Here is a 15,617-nt window from a genome sequence, read left to right as displayed (position 1 = left end):
CTCCCCCAAGCAGATGCGAAGAGAATGTGCAAACTCGCCACAGTTGCCCAAGGGTGGAATTGAACCTGGGTCCCAGACACTGAGAGGCAGCGGTGCTAACCACTGAGCCAATGTGCATCCCTCTCCCATTTAATAATAACCTTCCTCATAACAAGCAACCAGAATTGGCCACACACTCCAGAACGGTCCTAACCAATGTCCTGTACGACGTCAGCATGAAATCCCGAATCCTACCCTCCATGGTCTGAGCAATGAGGCAAGTATGCAAAATGCCTTCTCACCCAGTTTACCTGTGACTCATTATGTATCTGAATCTCTTGGTCTCTGTTCTGTACCGTAACCCAGGTCCCTACCATTAACTGTGTAAATCTGCCCTTTTGTTTGTTTTACCAAAATGTAACACATCTCATTTATCCAAATTAAACTCCATCTGCCACTCCTCTGCCCCAGTTGATCACGATCCCTTCGCACGGTGGCTAAGTGGTTAGCCCTGCAGCCTCTCAGTGCCAGGAACCCGGGTTCAATTCCAGCCTCGGGTAACTGTCTGTGCGGAGTTTGCACGTTCTCCCCGTGTCTGCGTGGGTTTCCTCTGGGTGCTCCGGTTTCCTCCCACAGTCCAAAGATGTGCAAGCTAGGTGGACTGGCCGTGCTAAATTGCCCGTAGTGTTCAGGGGTATGTGGGTTATAGGGGGATAGATCTGGGTGGGATGTTCCAAGGGGTGGCATGGACGTGTTGGGCCGAAGGGCCTGTTCCCACACTGTATGGAATCTGGTCTAGTCTTAGCTAGCCGCCTTGACTGCCCCCTGTACCACTAATCTTGATGTTGTCTGGGCTAACTCCACAGTCTGAATGGGCAGCAAAGGGGATATGCAGTTTGCCTGATTTGAAGGGGTGCATTTTTTTGCCAGGTTGTGGACAGGTGGGGAGTTAGGTAACTTTCATTTTTTTTTCTCTTGTATTTGTGTAATATCTCCCAGCCTCTGAATATTGTGGAACACTTTGCAGGGAATGGAATCCCAAGAGTACTGCCCTAGTTGGTGGAGGGGTGTTGTTGCTGCTTATTTCCAGGAGATTTACATTGAGGTCTAGTTGTCTTCACTTGATGTAAAGGATTTGACTGATACTCTGGGAAGAAGAGCAACGGCAGGTTTTGCTGGTGTCCCGTGTGAAGTTATCTGTGTGGTTCAGGACGAATATAAAAGAAGCATATTATCTAAACAGTGAGCTCTGAGACGCAGAGGGCTTTGGGTATCCCAGTGAATTAATGACAGGGTTAGTGCGCAGGGATGTAAGGTGATCGGGAAAGCCCATTCAATGGTATGATTTATTGTGAGCGGAACTAAATAGACAAGTTGAGAGGTTTAGGGATAGAAGGCACTAGTGAGACCACAACTGTGGGCCTGTGTACAGGATTGTTCACTATACTGATAGAGGGTTATCAATGCATTGGGAGCAATTCAGAGAAGGTTTAGTACAGATTGCCTTATGAGAAAAGCCTAGACAGGCTGGACTAGTATCCTCTGGGCGTCCGAGTCTGAGGTGACTTGATTGAAATGGACAGCATCCTAATGGGCTGTGGTCAGGTGGATGTGGAAAGGATGTTTCATCTTGTGGGAGAATCAAGAATAAAGGGGTCATAATTTAAAAATAAGCGGTCGCCTGTTTTTATTTTCGCAGGGTTGAATGTCTTTTGAATTCCCGCCAAAAGACAGTGGGTGCAGAATTTTAAAATAATTTTAAGGCTGCTTGGTGTTATTTTTAATTGCGCCCCCCCCCCCCCCCCCCCCCCCAACCATACTGATTTGATTACCTATTCTGAAGGTTGTTTGCTACTTATCTCTCGGCCTGTAGCCAAAATCTGATCCACCGAAACAATGAGCAGAGCGAGTGTGCCCTGCATTGAATACACTGCATGTGTAGATTGTTTAACCATCTATCTCTTTCTTGCTCCCTCTCCCCACCCCTCTCACTGTCTGCCTGCTCCCTCACTGTCCGTGTTTTGTCTTGCTGCCCCCCTTCCCCCCCCCCCCCCAAAAAAAAAACCCCGGTCTGTCCTGTGTGTCTCTCTCCCCTGCATTTGTCCTAACCCAACCCCAAGGACCCAGGCAGAGATGGGGCACACGTGCCGTGGGACGATCAACCTCGCCACGGCCAACATCACAGTGGAGGACTCGTGCAATTTCATCATCTCCAATGGGGGAGCCCAGACTTACCACCTAAAGGCCAGCTCGGAGGTTGAGAGGCAACGCTGGATCACAGCCCTGGAGTTGGCCAAGGCCAAGGCTGTCAAGATGCAAGCTGAATCAGGTGAGAGGTGGCGGTGTGAGATGAGCCATCCCGGGGACACCGGGCCAAAATGCAGTGAGTAATAACCGCTTTGGGACCAGCGGGGCCCGAGGGGGCTCAACTGTCAACTGTCTTTGTGTGGGGAGGAGGGTACAGGATGAATTTTCCTGGCAGAGGGGTTCCTTTTCTCAAGGAGATGTACATGGAATAGTGTAGGTTAGATGGGCTTCAGATCGGTATGACAGGTCGGCACAACATCGAGGACTGAAGGGCCTGTACTGTGCTGTGATGTTCTACGAGAGTGGGACATGAATGGTTAGCTGAGTGTGAGCTACAAGGGCAGGCCAAAAGCTGGGAATCTTGCACCAAGTAATGCACTTGACTCCCCAAAGACTATCCATAAGTCAAGAGTGTGATGGAGGACTCCTCACTCACCTGGATCGGTGCAGCACCCGCTACGCTCCAGAAACTTAGTACCATCCAGGAGCAGGGATAATGAGAACTGCAGATGCTGGAGAATCCGAGATAACAAAGTGTGGGGCTGGATGAACACAGCAGGCCAAGCAGCACCTTAGGAGCACAGAAGTTGATGTTTCAGGCCTAGAAGGGTCTAGGGGCGAAACATCAGCTTTTGTGCTCCCAAGATGCTGCTTGGCCTGCTGTGTTCATCCAGCTCCACACTTTGGTACCACCAGGAGCAGCCTGCTTCGTTGGTGCCACGACCACTCTCCACTGTAGCAGCAGGGTGTACCAGCTGCAAGACTCACTACAGAAATTCACCAAGGCTCCTTAGACAGCACTTCTGAACCCACTACCATCGAGAAGGACTAAAACTGTAAGGACTACTTTGACCTGTAAGTTTTTCCTCTCAGCTGCTTGCCATCCTGTGTCAGAAATATACCACTGTTCCATCAGTGTCTCTCTCTAATGGCAATCTGGGTCTACCTGAACCAAATGGACTGTGGCTGTTTAGGAAGGCAGTTCACCACCATCTTCTCTAGCGCAGTTAGGGATGGGCAGTAAATGGTGACCCAGCACTCTGAAATGCATGTTGCATGAATCGCTGACTGAATGAACTGTTTCAGACACCGGATGAGGGGTGAGATGTCCCGGTGACTGCAGAACTGACTTCTTGTCAGGGGAGGAACTGGGAACTGAAGCATTTGACTGTACCACTGGGAGTGTGGAGTTAAACTGTTTTGCCTGAGGCATGTAGGATGGAGATGAGTTTTTAAGGGTCCCTCTGGAGGTAAGGGGTTGGGGGGGCTGGTGGTGTTGGGGTGTACGGGTTTACCTGTCCTGCTCGAGGTGGTGTGGAGTAGGAGATGTGAGGTGAACTGACGGCTTTCTGTGTCGTGGAGAGATGATACAATCCCTACAGAGTGGCAGCAGGCCAATCAGGCCCAGCACTGACCCCTACCCCGACCTGTTCCCAGGACTAATCCACCTTAACCTGCACATTTTTGGTCTGTGGGAGGAAGCTGGAGGAAACCCACGCAGACAGGTGGGGAATGTGCAAACTCCCACGCAGGCAGCCACCCGAGGGTAGGATCGAACCTGGGTCCCAGGCACTGTGAGGCAGCAGTGCTAACCTCTGAGCCACCGTACCACCCTGTGATCCAATGAATTAACTACTCCACTTGGCTGCCTGTGATAGGGAGACTGTCCTACTTTTCTCGGTAGAGGCAGAGGAGAATGGGGAATGCAAAAGATGATTTTTCCCAGTGGGGGGGTAAGTGAGCCGTTAACTGTCCTGTTGAGCAGGTGACGTGAAAGGTTGACTTCTCCAACATGCTGTGTGATTTAATTCACTGTTTCAATTTGAAGATGACTCTGCCGATGAGGAGCCGGCCTCTCAGACGGATAAGACAGAAGTGCAGAACACGTTGAGGACCCTCACTAGCAAGGTGGAGGATCTATCGACGTGCAACGACCTCATTGCGAAGCACGGCACGGCCTTACAGCGTTCGCTCAGCGAGCTGGAGAACCTCAAGCTGCCTCCGGAGAGCTCTGAGAAAATCAAGCAAGTCAACGAGCGAGCTACGCTCTTCCGAATCACCTCCAACGCCATGATCAATGTGAGCCGCCACTCCCTCCCCACGTTCCCAGCTCCCATATCGGCTCTACCAAAGCCATTCAGGAACTTCTCTTCTCATACCCTACAGGACCACCTGTGTATCCGCTGAGGTTAATTCCTTCTCTCTGATGCCCACTTGGTAACCCCTCTCCCTACAGTGTCCTACGTTATTGACCTGTTTCTGCTGAAGTTAATGCAGCTCAAGAACACTGTCACTCAGTAACCCTGTTCCCCATAGCACTCTGTTTCCAATGAGATTCATTCCCCTCTGTCATGTCACTCAGTAACCTCTCTTCCCCCAGTGCTCTGTGTTGCTGACCTGTTTTTCTGCTGAGGTAACTCCCCCAATCCCCCTCTCTCTCAACAAGCCCCACCCCATCCCCCCGTGCTACATCATTGACTGTATCTGGCCTGATGTTAATACAACTCCTTTTCAGTGTGGTAGGATGCGTTTAGTCCATGCATACTGCTGCCTAATCCTCCCTTCTGTCTTGTTTTTGTGTCAGGCATGCCGGGACTTCCTGCTCCTGGCTCAGACTCACAGTAAGAAATGGCAGAAAGCGCTGCAGCATGAGCGGGAGCAGCGGATCCGGCTGGAGGAGACCCTTGAACAGCTGGCCAAGCAGCACAACAACCTGGAGCGAGCGTTCCGCGGCGCTACGGTCCTGCCACCCTGCAGTACGCTCAGTGTCGGCTCTGTCAAAGGTGAGCGGGCACTGCTGAGCGAGCGCCTTCAGGTGGCGTTCCACGCGGGACTCACCCTGTGTGTTTCAGTGCCGCCCTTCTCTGCTCCCTTTTGACATTCACCCCCAACACCCCCCATCCCACCGCAATGCACAGCAGCTGCAGTGTGGGCCTTCAGGAATCTGCACTTATTATTTTGTTGATGGCAGTGTGATTTCAGCCGCCTTGGGAGGACAAGGGCAGCAGATCCATAGGAACGTCTAGTATCAACTGGACCAGAACCCCTCCAGATATTTTAAGAAAGTAGCCTAAGACGTTAAACTTTTCTTATTTTAAAGGTAAATGTGAGGCATTCTGTTCCAGATGCAATGAGACTGGTCAAACTACTCGCTGTTAAACAAAGCATCGTTTATTCAAACCCTATAGTTAAGATACAACAAAAGAAAGAACTTGGAATAACTCTTTGAAAACATAACAATGGTTGATGGATTACAGTGGTTATTATTAGTTAACTGTTCCAATATAGTAACATCGCATTAATGCACTCATGACAAAAAGGCAAATTGGAAAAATGATTTTTTTTATATCTCACGTGAAGTCCAGCAGCCCAGGGCAAGAACCCCCAGCTTTTGGTTGTAATTAAGAGGGATGGAAGCAATAGCTTCCATTTCTTGAAGACCCTAACTACAAGCTAAACCTAAAATCCTCGGTTCAGTAGGTCAGAGCTTGACCACGCACATTCAGGCTGCTTTCGTTCTTCCAACTTTTCAAGAACGTCCATGGCTTCACACAGGTTCTGATAGACTGCTCGTGACCTCTTCGTTTTCCCCACCTTCCCCAGTTTCTCTGCCTGAAAGAAACGAGGACTAAACACACCTCTTCAAGCTGCAGCATTGTCACGTGCCACCATCTCCAAGTTCCCCTGGAAGCCCCATCCCACCCTGAATTGGAATTGTTTTGCAGTTCCTTCACTCTCCCCTCCAGGGGTGCTTTAAGTCTATCCGAATGCCGGTGCAGTGACTCAAGAAGGCATCTTTCCACTGCCACCACAAGGACAGTGAAGGATGGGCAGCAAATTCTAGCCTTGGCAGCAACGCCAGCATCCCATGAGAGGATTTTGTAACGTGTCATCGTTCCATATACGTGCCACCCTCTGTGTGTGGGGGGAGGGGGGAGAAATAAATTGCTTCTTAGGTTCCTTTTACACCTTGCCCCTCAGTCACCTGAACCTATGCCTTCTAGTTCTGGGCTCCCCTGCCCCAGGGGAAAGACCTCGGCTGTTTACTCTATCTATCTTCCTGACTTTATAAACCTTTATAAGGTCACTACTTGGTCTGCCTGGTAATGGAGTATCACAGGCTATCAGGCTCTTTTCTGGGGAGGAAGAATCAGGAAATTGAATAGTACAAAAATAGACCACCGGATGATTGTGTGTTGCCTTGTGGAAATCGACGTAGTGGTTCACGAGATGACCTAAGTTTAGGAATTAGACCGCGGTGAGTTTGTATGAAATGGGTCTAAATACTGAAGGGTTATGAAGAGGGAGAGGATGTTCTCATTGAAACGTGTAAAATTCTGAAAGGGCACAACAAGTAGGTGCTGGAGGGCATGTTTTCCTTTTTTTGGAGTCTAGACTGAAGGATCAGATTCTCCCTCAACTGTGTATTCAAAGCTGGTGTATTCAAAGCTGGTCTTAATGGCATACTTTGATTTCTCAAAGTATGAGATGATTCGGAGAATGTTCAGAAGAGTAGAACTTGTGCAGAAGATTGACCATAATCTTTGTGAATGGGAGCAGTGGAACAGGCTTGATGGACCATACGGCCATTGTCTCTCCTGTATCTTATGCTCTTAATTATTGAGGTCATGTCACGTTAGAACAGGCAGTCAGCCTAAATGACCTGCCCTTGTCTACAGAGGTGCCCCCCCATTCTAGTCTCCTCTACCCTTTTTAGGGTATCTTTGCAAACTCCTTTATATAGAGCCATAGAGATGTACTGCATGGATACATAGACCCTTTGGTCCAACTCGTCCTGATATCCTAAATCAATCTAGTCCCATTTGCCAGAATTTAGCCTATATCCCGATAAACCCTTCCTTGTCATGTACCTAATGATGACTGTGTCAATTGTTTTCCCAACATTGTCAATTGTTGGGAAAAGCACATCCGGTTCACTAATGTCCTTGAGGGAAGGAAACTCCCATCCTTACCTGGTCTGGCCTGCATGTGACTGCAGACCCACAGCCATGTGGTTGGCTCTTAACTGCCTTCTGGCCAATTAAGGATGGGCAATAAATGTAGCCTGGCCAGCTGTGCTCGCATTCTGTGAATGAATAAAAGCGGGGGGAAAATGTACACAAATAGGCCATTTAGCTCCTCAAACCTGCTGTGCCATTTAGCATAATCATCACTGATCCAGTCTTCCTCATGTCTACTTTCCCATAACCCTTGATGCCCTGATTAATTAAGAATTTATCCATCTCAGCCTTAAATATACACAAGCCCCCCCCCCCCCCCCCCCATCTACAACGTGCTGAGGTAAAGGCTCCTTTATTGAGACTGTACCCTCTGGCCCTGGACTGTCTCATGAGGAGAAATACCCTGTCATGCCCCTTAAGAATTTGATATGTTTCAATGAAATCCCCTCTCGTTCTTTTAAAGTCCAGTGAAGAGAGTCCCTACTTAATCTTAAACAATCCTTCCTTCCCCACCAACCTAGAGCACCTTCTCTGACCTGCCTTCTAAGAAAAAATACCTCAACTGAGGGATGCAAGACTGCTGATAGTTTGTGTGTGTGTGTGTTGCTCTTTCTCATCCACCTCTGGCTGATTCCTTCCTTCCTTCCTTCCTTCCTTCCTCACTGTTGTCCTCCTGTTCTGGTGAAAAGCTTTGTGTTTTCAGGGAGCACCAGTAGCCGGGATCTGAGTGACGAGGATGACGAGAATGAATTCTTTGACGCAATGGAGGATGTGGCGGAGTTTATCACTGTCCAGGCGGACTCGCGGTACCACAGGTCAGTGCCTCTGCCAGGAAAGGTCCGGGGTGTGGTGGTCATTGATTTACTAGGTACTTTGGTCAGCCCCGTTGTCTTGGGCTGGCCAGGAACTCTGCCATTGGGTAGGTTTCTTGCTTGCTCCTCCCATCCCCGTTTCAGCTGCGGCCGAGGAACCTAGGACACTCCATCCGACCAATAACAAAAAGGAATTAATTACAGCTTATCTTGTGTCTTTCACAACTGCAGGGTGTCCCATGGTGTTAGTCAGATCGCCCCAGGAGGAGCCCTTTTTCAGCCCATGCCAACTTTCTGCAGGCCAATCCTGTCAGTCCCTTTTCCCTTCTGAAGGCCTCTGGTCCTGCAGGTTTATTTTCCTCAAGTGTCCAGCTTGTTTCCCATTCATCGTCTGTGTTCCCATCACCTTGTAGATCGTTGTTCAGTTTTGGAATCTTGCATGAATGATCTGTTTCTAATTTGTGTATCTCTGACTGTTCCGGTGCTCCCAACCCATATAACCACCTCCAGTCCTTAGAATCTTCCTTATCTCTCTTACTAGATTATTTGGGGCTGATTTGAGTTGATTCATGCTGTATTGTAGAGGAGGAAGCTAGTTATCCAGATGGATTTCGTGGCAGGGTCTTCAGAGGTTATTAATATGGGTAATAGATGTGTTGATGCCAATTTCCCAAAGTTCGCTAGATTCAGGAGAGATTTCATTAGTCTGGAAAGCAGCAAATCTTGAAGAAGATGGAGGAGTAGGAAATTGGGAACTGTAGACCAGTTAAATGGACGTTTGTCATGGCAAAGATTTTAGAATCGATCATTGAAGAGTTTTATAGCTGTGTGCCTGGAAATCCTGAAGGTAATTGGGAAGAATCAGGATGGTCTCTGCAAAAGGAAGTCACGTTTATAAGTGGTCTTGAAAGAAGTAGCATATGCTGGATAAAGACATGTCTGGAGACGTAGTACATTTTGGATTTCCAGGAGGTATTTGATGAAATGTCACATCTAAGGCTGCTGTTGCAAACAAGCACCGTTGATATGGGGAGTAAAATCTTAGGGTGAATGGAAGAATGGTTGGCTGACAGAAAACAGAATTCATAAGTGAGTTGAGTCTGTCTCTGATTGGCATGATCTAACAAATAGAGTCCTGCAAATGTGTCTGCTGATGCCTCAGCATTTCACAATTACAGCAAGGACTTGGACTTGGTTGTGGGGGGGGCCCCCAGACACAGTCGCTGAATTCAAGATGACACCGAGCTACATAGTCAGTATGTGTGGAGCAGAGATGAAAGATGAGGTAGATGCAAGGATCAGTTGGGTGAGTGGGCAGAAGTCTGGAGTTTTGTGGGAGAATGGGCAGGAAGAAAAAAAAATGCAGTGTTTTCTTTCAAATGGAGAAAGACTGTGAAATTCCAGGATGCAGAGGGAGTTAATTGTTCTGCTGTGATTTTTGAAAGTTAGTAAGCCAGTACAGCACACAATCTCAAAGGTTAATGAGATGCTGTCTTTTAATTATAAGTTAAATTGAACATAGAAGTAAGAATGTTACACTTTAGTTATAGAGGGGGCTGGTGAGAGCACGTCTTGAATACTGTGCGGTATTCCTCCCCTTGTATAGGGAAGGAAGTAAATGCCTTGGAGGTGGTTCAGAGGAGAATTACTAGATTGATAGGTTGTTTTACAACAATATGTTGGATAGCCTGCGTTTGAGTTTAAAAGAGCAAGCTGTGACTTGATTGAAACCCATAAGATTTTGCTTGATCTACGAGGCAGATGCGGGGAAAATGTTTTCTGTCAGCTGGTCAGTCCAGGACTAGGGGACGCTGTTTTAACATGTCAAGTCAAATGAGAATTGTTTGTCTAGGTGTTGAGATTTTGAAACTCTGCTTCAGAAGGGAGTGGATTGAGTTCATTGAATAATGCTGAGACAGGTGGATAAGACTTGTCAAGTGTTCTTCAGGATAGAAGGAAGTGTTAAAACAAACAGATTAGCTATAATCGTACTGAACAGCACAACAGGTTTGTGGGTCTGAGTGGCGTACTTCCCTTTTGAATGCTTTTCTCTTCCTTCAGTCCCTACAGCCTTCCCTTATCTCAACTTCCTCTAGCCACGACTAGCGCCTCTATCTCCGCGACTTCCTCCGCGGTGTGCAATGATCTTGTTCTCTTTGTAACCGTCTCTATCCCCAATGAACCTCCACGGCCTCGCCACTTCTCCAACTGTAACCTGTTGCGATTTTCATTGCTGCCTGACTAGCTGCTGCCTTTTTAAATCTCATTGGAGAGCTCTTGGTTTCCTTTTGGACCATAGTTTGTTGAATACTTGCTGCTAAAGAAGTTGGTTCCCACTTTGGACAGGAGGCAGGAGCTGTTTGCATGAAGTTGCTGTCAGTAATATGGGCTCTTTAATTGCAGGCGGACGGGTAGCAATATCAGTGGAGCCAGCAGTGAGGGAACATTCGAGGATCAAGTAAGTATTTATTTTCCACTCACCACCTCACGGGGTGGCCATCTCTTTCTCTGGTGTTTGGTTGTTGTCAAACGGGAACCCCCAGGATTTCGCAAGAGATTGTTCGATAGACCTGTGGTAGACTTCAGGGCCAGCTTCCTGTTCAGTGACATTAGAGAGGACCATTTCAGAGAGTGAAAGAGAGTTAAGGAGTCCTGAACAGGTCCACAGAATAGGTACAGCACAAAGGCAGGTCATTTGATGTTTAGTGTCTCTGCTTACTCCACGATCAGGTCTACTGCTCTCTGCGCACAGTGTGATCCAGATCCGAATGATTGCTGCAGAATGAGTCCTCTTAAAGCCTTTGGTTCATTTGTCTGTCAACTTAAATCTGTACCCTGTGGTGCTTGACCCTGCTGCCAGAAAGAAAAGCTTCTCCTTTCCTGTCGACTCCATCAACATCCCTCAGGACTTCGGGCGCCCCTATCAGAACCTCTCCACCGACACGAAAGTTGGCACAGCTACCCGCCTTCAACCCCACCCCCGAGCACTCCCATTCCCTTGAATCTTCTCTTTTCTCAAACGCCCTTTGCGTCCTGCCTGATTGACGAGCAGATACTCAACTTCAGTTGTAAACAGTGTTACATAGAAAATAGTTACAGGAGTAGGCCATTCGGCCCTTTGATCCTGCACCACTGTTTATTATGATCGTGGCTAGTCATGCAATTTCAGTATCCCGCTCCTGCTTTCCCTCTGTACCCCTTGTTCCCTTTTGTCTCAAGAGTCATGTCCAGCTCTCTCTTGAATATATTGAACGAACTGGCCCCGACAGCGTCCTGTAGGAGAGGATTCCCCAGGCTCTCAACTGTGGGGGGAAAAAAAGTTCTTCCTCACCTCGTTCCTGTATTGTTTATCCCTTAGTCTTAGAATGTTATTCTTAATATACTCGCTTTTGTGTCCTCTACCTCCTCAATTGATAAAAGACTGGGATCGCGCGTGCTTTTTCCTCTATCACTCTTGCAAACTGTTCTGTGACCATCAGTAATTAGTATGCATTTAAAGGAAGGTATCCAGCCCTCACTAACCTCATCCCACCTCCTTGACCTGTCCGTCTTCCCTGGACTGACCTATCCCCTCCCTACCCCCCCCACCTATACTCTCCTCTCCACCTATCTTCTTTTCTCTCCATCTTCGTCCGCCTCCCCCTCTCTCCCTATTTATTCCAGTTCCCTCTCCCCATCCCCCTCTCTGATGAAGGGTCGAGGCCCAAAACGTCAGCTTGTGCTCCTGAGATGCTGCTTGGCCTGCTGTGTTCATCCAGCTTCACACTTTATTACCTCCAGAAATGTGTGTTTATTTTCCATTACCTGTCCTTATTCTTCTTAAAATACAGCACTTTCCACATCACTGCATCAAATACTGTTCTTCATGGGTCTGCTTGTTCCATTAGCATGCCTGTAACTCCGGAAGTCCATTTCTACTCTCATCAGCACTTACACGTTTCATATCATCTGCAAATTGTCAAACTGTGCCTTTTCTTTTCAATCATTTATGTAGTGTCGGCATTGTGGGCACAGGCAACTTTTACAGAATAGAATCATAGAACATTACAGCACAGTACAGGCCCTTCGGCCCTCGATGTTGTGCTGACCTGCCATACCAAACTGAACCCCATCTAACCCACACTATTCCATGTACGTCCATATGCTTCTCCAATGACGACTTAAATGTACCTAAAGTTGGCGAATCTACTACCGTTGCAGGCAAAGCGTTCCATTCCCTTACTACTGAATAAAGAAACTACCTCTGACATCTGTCCTATATCTTTCACCCCTCAATTTAAAGCTCTGCCCCCTCGTGCTCACAGTCACCATCCTAGGAAAAAGGCTCTCCCTATCCACCCTGTCTCACCCTATGATTATTTTATATGTTTCAATTAAGTAAAAATTACATCTCCCCCGGATTTCCATCCCTACAGTATGGAAACAGACCCTTCGGCCCAACAAGTCCATACCACCCCTTGGAGCATCCCACACACCCCTGAACACTATGGGCAATTTAGCATGGCCGATCGACCTAGCCTGCACATCTTTGGACTGTGGGAGGAAACTGGAGTACCCGGAGGAAACCCACGCAGACACAGGGAGAATGTGCAAACTCTACACAGACAGTTACCTGAGGCTGGAATCGAACCCAGGTCCCTGGTGCTGTGAGGCTGCAGCGCTAACCACTGAGCCACTGTGCCGCCCATTTATGTGTGACCTATTGCCACATTTATCAGTTTTGAGGCCTTCCAGGCAGCCTTTTCTTGCCTGTATACCACAGTGTTGCTCCTTGCTGCTGGTGGCGTGACACAGGACACACACCCACGGATTACGATGGTCAGTGGTGTGTGGGGCACTGTCTGCAAAGTGAAATACTGTGACTCTTGGCCTGGTGCTTGACCGCTGTGCATGGTAGCTGTCCCAATTTTACTGCAATCCCCCTTCCCCGTGGTGTCAGTGAGGAGGACTCTGCATCTTGTCAGAGCTGAGTTGTTGTCATTTCCAGTGTCTAGCTCAATGCGTGTTGGTCCTTCTAGTTTCGTGACTTTTGTTTATGGTCTTCATAATGGTCTGACACAACCGAGTGGCTTACTAGATCAATTCAGAGGGCAGTTAATAGTCGACCACATTGCTGTGGGCCTGGAGTAAGGGTGGCAGACTTCCTCCCAAAAGGGGCACCAATTAATTAATTGGGTTTTTACAGCCATGGGTATACTGTCACTGTTAGACTAGCTTTTGATTTCAAATCCCACCATCTGCTGTGGTGAGATTTGGAACCATCTTCACCAGAAGGTTAGCCTGGGGTTCTGGATTTCTCCTCAAGCGATGTGATTGCCATAACCAGCAGTCTGTGTCCACATCTAGAAAAAGTGTTCCTAGCCTGTGCTGATCTCCCTTACCTAATGAACTGTTATTTCTGCCATTGATCTTTTTGAAAGATGTCTCAATTTCCAGATTCAGCTATGTTTTAACCTTTAGTCGCTGCATTTATCCTTTACAGCCTTACTTATCATGCGTAACTGTCCAGTCATAGGCACACAGCGTAGAAACAAACTCTTCGGTCCAACCAGTCCATGCCAAACATAATCCCAAACTAAACTATAAAATCATGAGGGGTATAGATAGGGGTGAATGCCAAGTGTTTTACCCATAGGATGAGGATTTCAAGATTAGAGGGCATGTTTTTAAGGTGAGAGGAGAGGAATTTAAAGAATGAGGGACAATTATTTTTAAACCGAGCAGTTTACTTGTGGAATGAACTTCCCAAAGAAATGGTGGATGTGGGTACGGTTACAACAATTAAAAGTCCCCTGGATAAGTACATGAATAGGAAAAGTTTGGAGCGGTCTGGGCACAGTTCTCCGACACCAACCCTGAGGATTGGAGAATTTGGGTCAGTGCTTCTGCACTTTCCAGCGTCAGCATTGTCCTAGGTTTCGTATATCTGGTCCTGATAACTTTCTAATGCTTCCACCTTCCAGTGTCTCAGCTCCCTCCTGTTTGGAAGCATTGCCTTCCTTGATGAAGACAGAATCAAGATATTAGTTTAATACCTAAGCCACACTGTGCCTCCATGCTCGGATCTCCGTTTTAGTCCTGAGTTGGTCACGTCTGATTATCCTTTGACTGCTCAGATTGTTAAATTCCAGCTGAGATTGTTACTGGATAAACCAGATATCGGGTTGAAACCGAGCTTAATTGGGCTTAATCTCTCTGAGACATCAGCAAGCAGTGTCGTAAACCATTCTAACAGTAGAACTGAGGTTAATTCAACAAAAGTGAGATTACATTGAATAAATAAGGCTATTTACTGATAACACAAGTTTAAGGGTTTTGAAGCCCACAGTGAAATATCATCCTGTTAACTCTAGAGCCAACACCCTGGTATGGTACCTCAAAACCACCACTTGTGCAGAACTTCTGTCGGAAAATGATTTTCTGTAATGCCTTGACAGGTTTTCTTCTTATTCAACACTCAGTCTGAAAAATCTGGTAACTTCATCTGAAGAATTCATACATCTGACCTTAAACGCTTCAAGTAATCTGTTCAGGATTTTATTTAAACGTTTCTGGTGTGGGACTGTCACTGACTCTCTTAATCACATGTTGGCAAATCTAACTGTCTTCTTCCTCTGTCAGGATTCTTTAACACATGTAAAGTTTGGCAGAACTGCCTGAAACTGAAAGTGAAAGTGAAAGGCCTCTCTCTAAGTTGAATCTTTTTAAAATGTCCCTGAGGCTCAATTGTTTACCTTGCGAGACCTTCCTTAGGCAAAGGAGCTTCCCCCCGTTAAAGTCGATTGCATTTCTCCTGCTTTCTTTTTGTCTGATTTTTTTTGTCTTTTCCACTTCTTGCCGATCTGCAATTTCTTTCATCCGTCTGCGAGATGAAAGCTGCAAGTTGGGTCCAAGTTATAGTGCATCCACCAGAAACATCTAACCAGCGTGGGTTACTGTATTGAAAGCGAGAACTCTGAGATTGCTACCCTGGTTGGCTAAGGCACTATGCTGGGTGTGCAGAGTTAATGTTGGCAGAAGTGGAATGTAGTGCAAAAGTAGTTGAGACAACAGGAAGAAAGGTTTTTTAAATGCAGTGACTGACAAGGATCCGGAGTACATGCACAGAACGTTATAACGCAGGAACGGGCCATTCAGCCCACAATGATGTGTTGAACGTGTCGGCATGTTAAACTAATCCCTTCTCCCTGCTCCTGGTCCATATCTCTCCATTCCTTGTTTATTTATATGACTGTCTGAAACCCCCTTAAATGCCCCTATTGTATCTGCTTCCACCACCACCCCGGCTGTGTGTTCGAGATTCCTACCACTGTTTCTTTTTTAAAAAAAACTTGCCCCTCACAACTCTTGAGCTCCCCCCCCATGTCACCTTAAACACATGCCCTCTAGTACTAGATGTTTCAACTCTTGGGGGGAAAAATGATTCTGGCCGTCAACCCTATCTACGCCCCTCGTAATTTTATTGATTTCTATCGCGACTCCCCTCAGCTTCCACTGCCCCAGAGAAAGCAGTTGAGTTTTTGTAGCTTCTCCTTATGGCTCATACCCTCTAGTCCAG

The 15,617-nt window shown here is 47.2% G+C and overlaps 1 protein-coding gene across 2 annotated transcripts in view; it reads left to right on the top strand.

The window, feature by feature from the left end:
* LOC125449579 (oxysterol-binding protein 1-like) overlaps nt 1-15,617 on the top strand; it is a 68,334-nt gene that overhangs the window by 29,331 nt on the left and 23,386 nt on the right. For both annotated transcript variants that reach the window (XM_059642778.1, XM_059642779.1), the window contains exons 2-6: nt 2,100-2,308; nt 4,115-4,365; nt 4,871-5,069; nt 7,951-8,062; nt 10,463-10,517. In XM_059642778.1, coding sequence (XP_059498761.1) covers nt 2,100-2,308; nt 4,115-4,365; nt 4,871-5,069; nt 7,951-8,062; nt 10,463-10,517 — 826 coding nt within the window. The remainder of the gene's footprint in view (nt 1-2,099; nt 2,309-4,114; nt 4,366-4,870; nt 5,070-7,950; nt 8,063-10,462; nt 10,518-15,617) is intronic.

The sequence above is a fragment of the Stegostoma tigrinum genome, chromosome 46 (assembly GCF_030684315.1).
Source record: "Stegostoma tigrinum isolate sSteTig4 chromosome 46, sSteTig4.hap1, whole genome shotgun sequence".
In the NCBI taxonomy this organism is placed as follows: Eukaryota; Metazoa; Chordata; class Chondrichthyes; order Orectolobiformes; family Stegostomatidae; genus Stegostoma; species Stegostoma tigrinum.
Note: the sequence above shows the minus strand (reverse complement) of the source record. Positions and strands in the feature narration are given on the sequence as shown.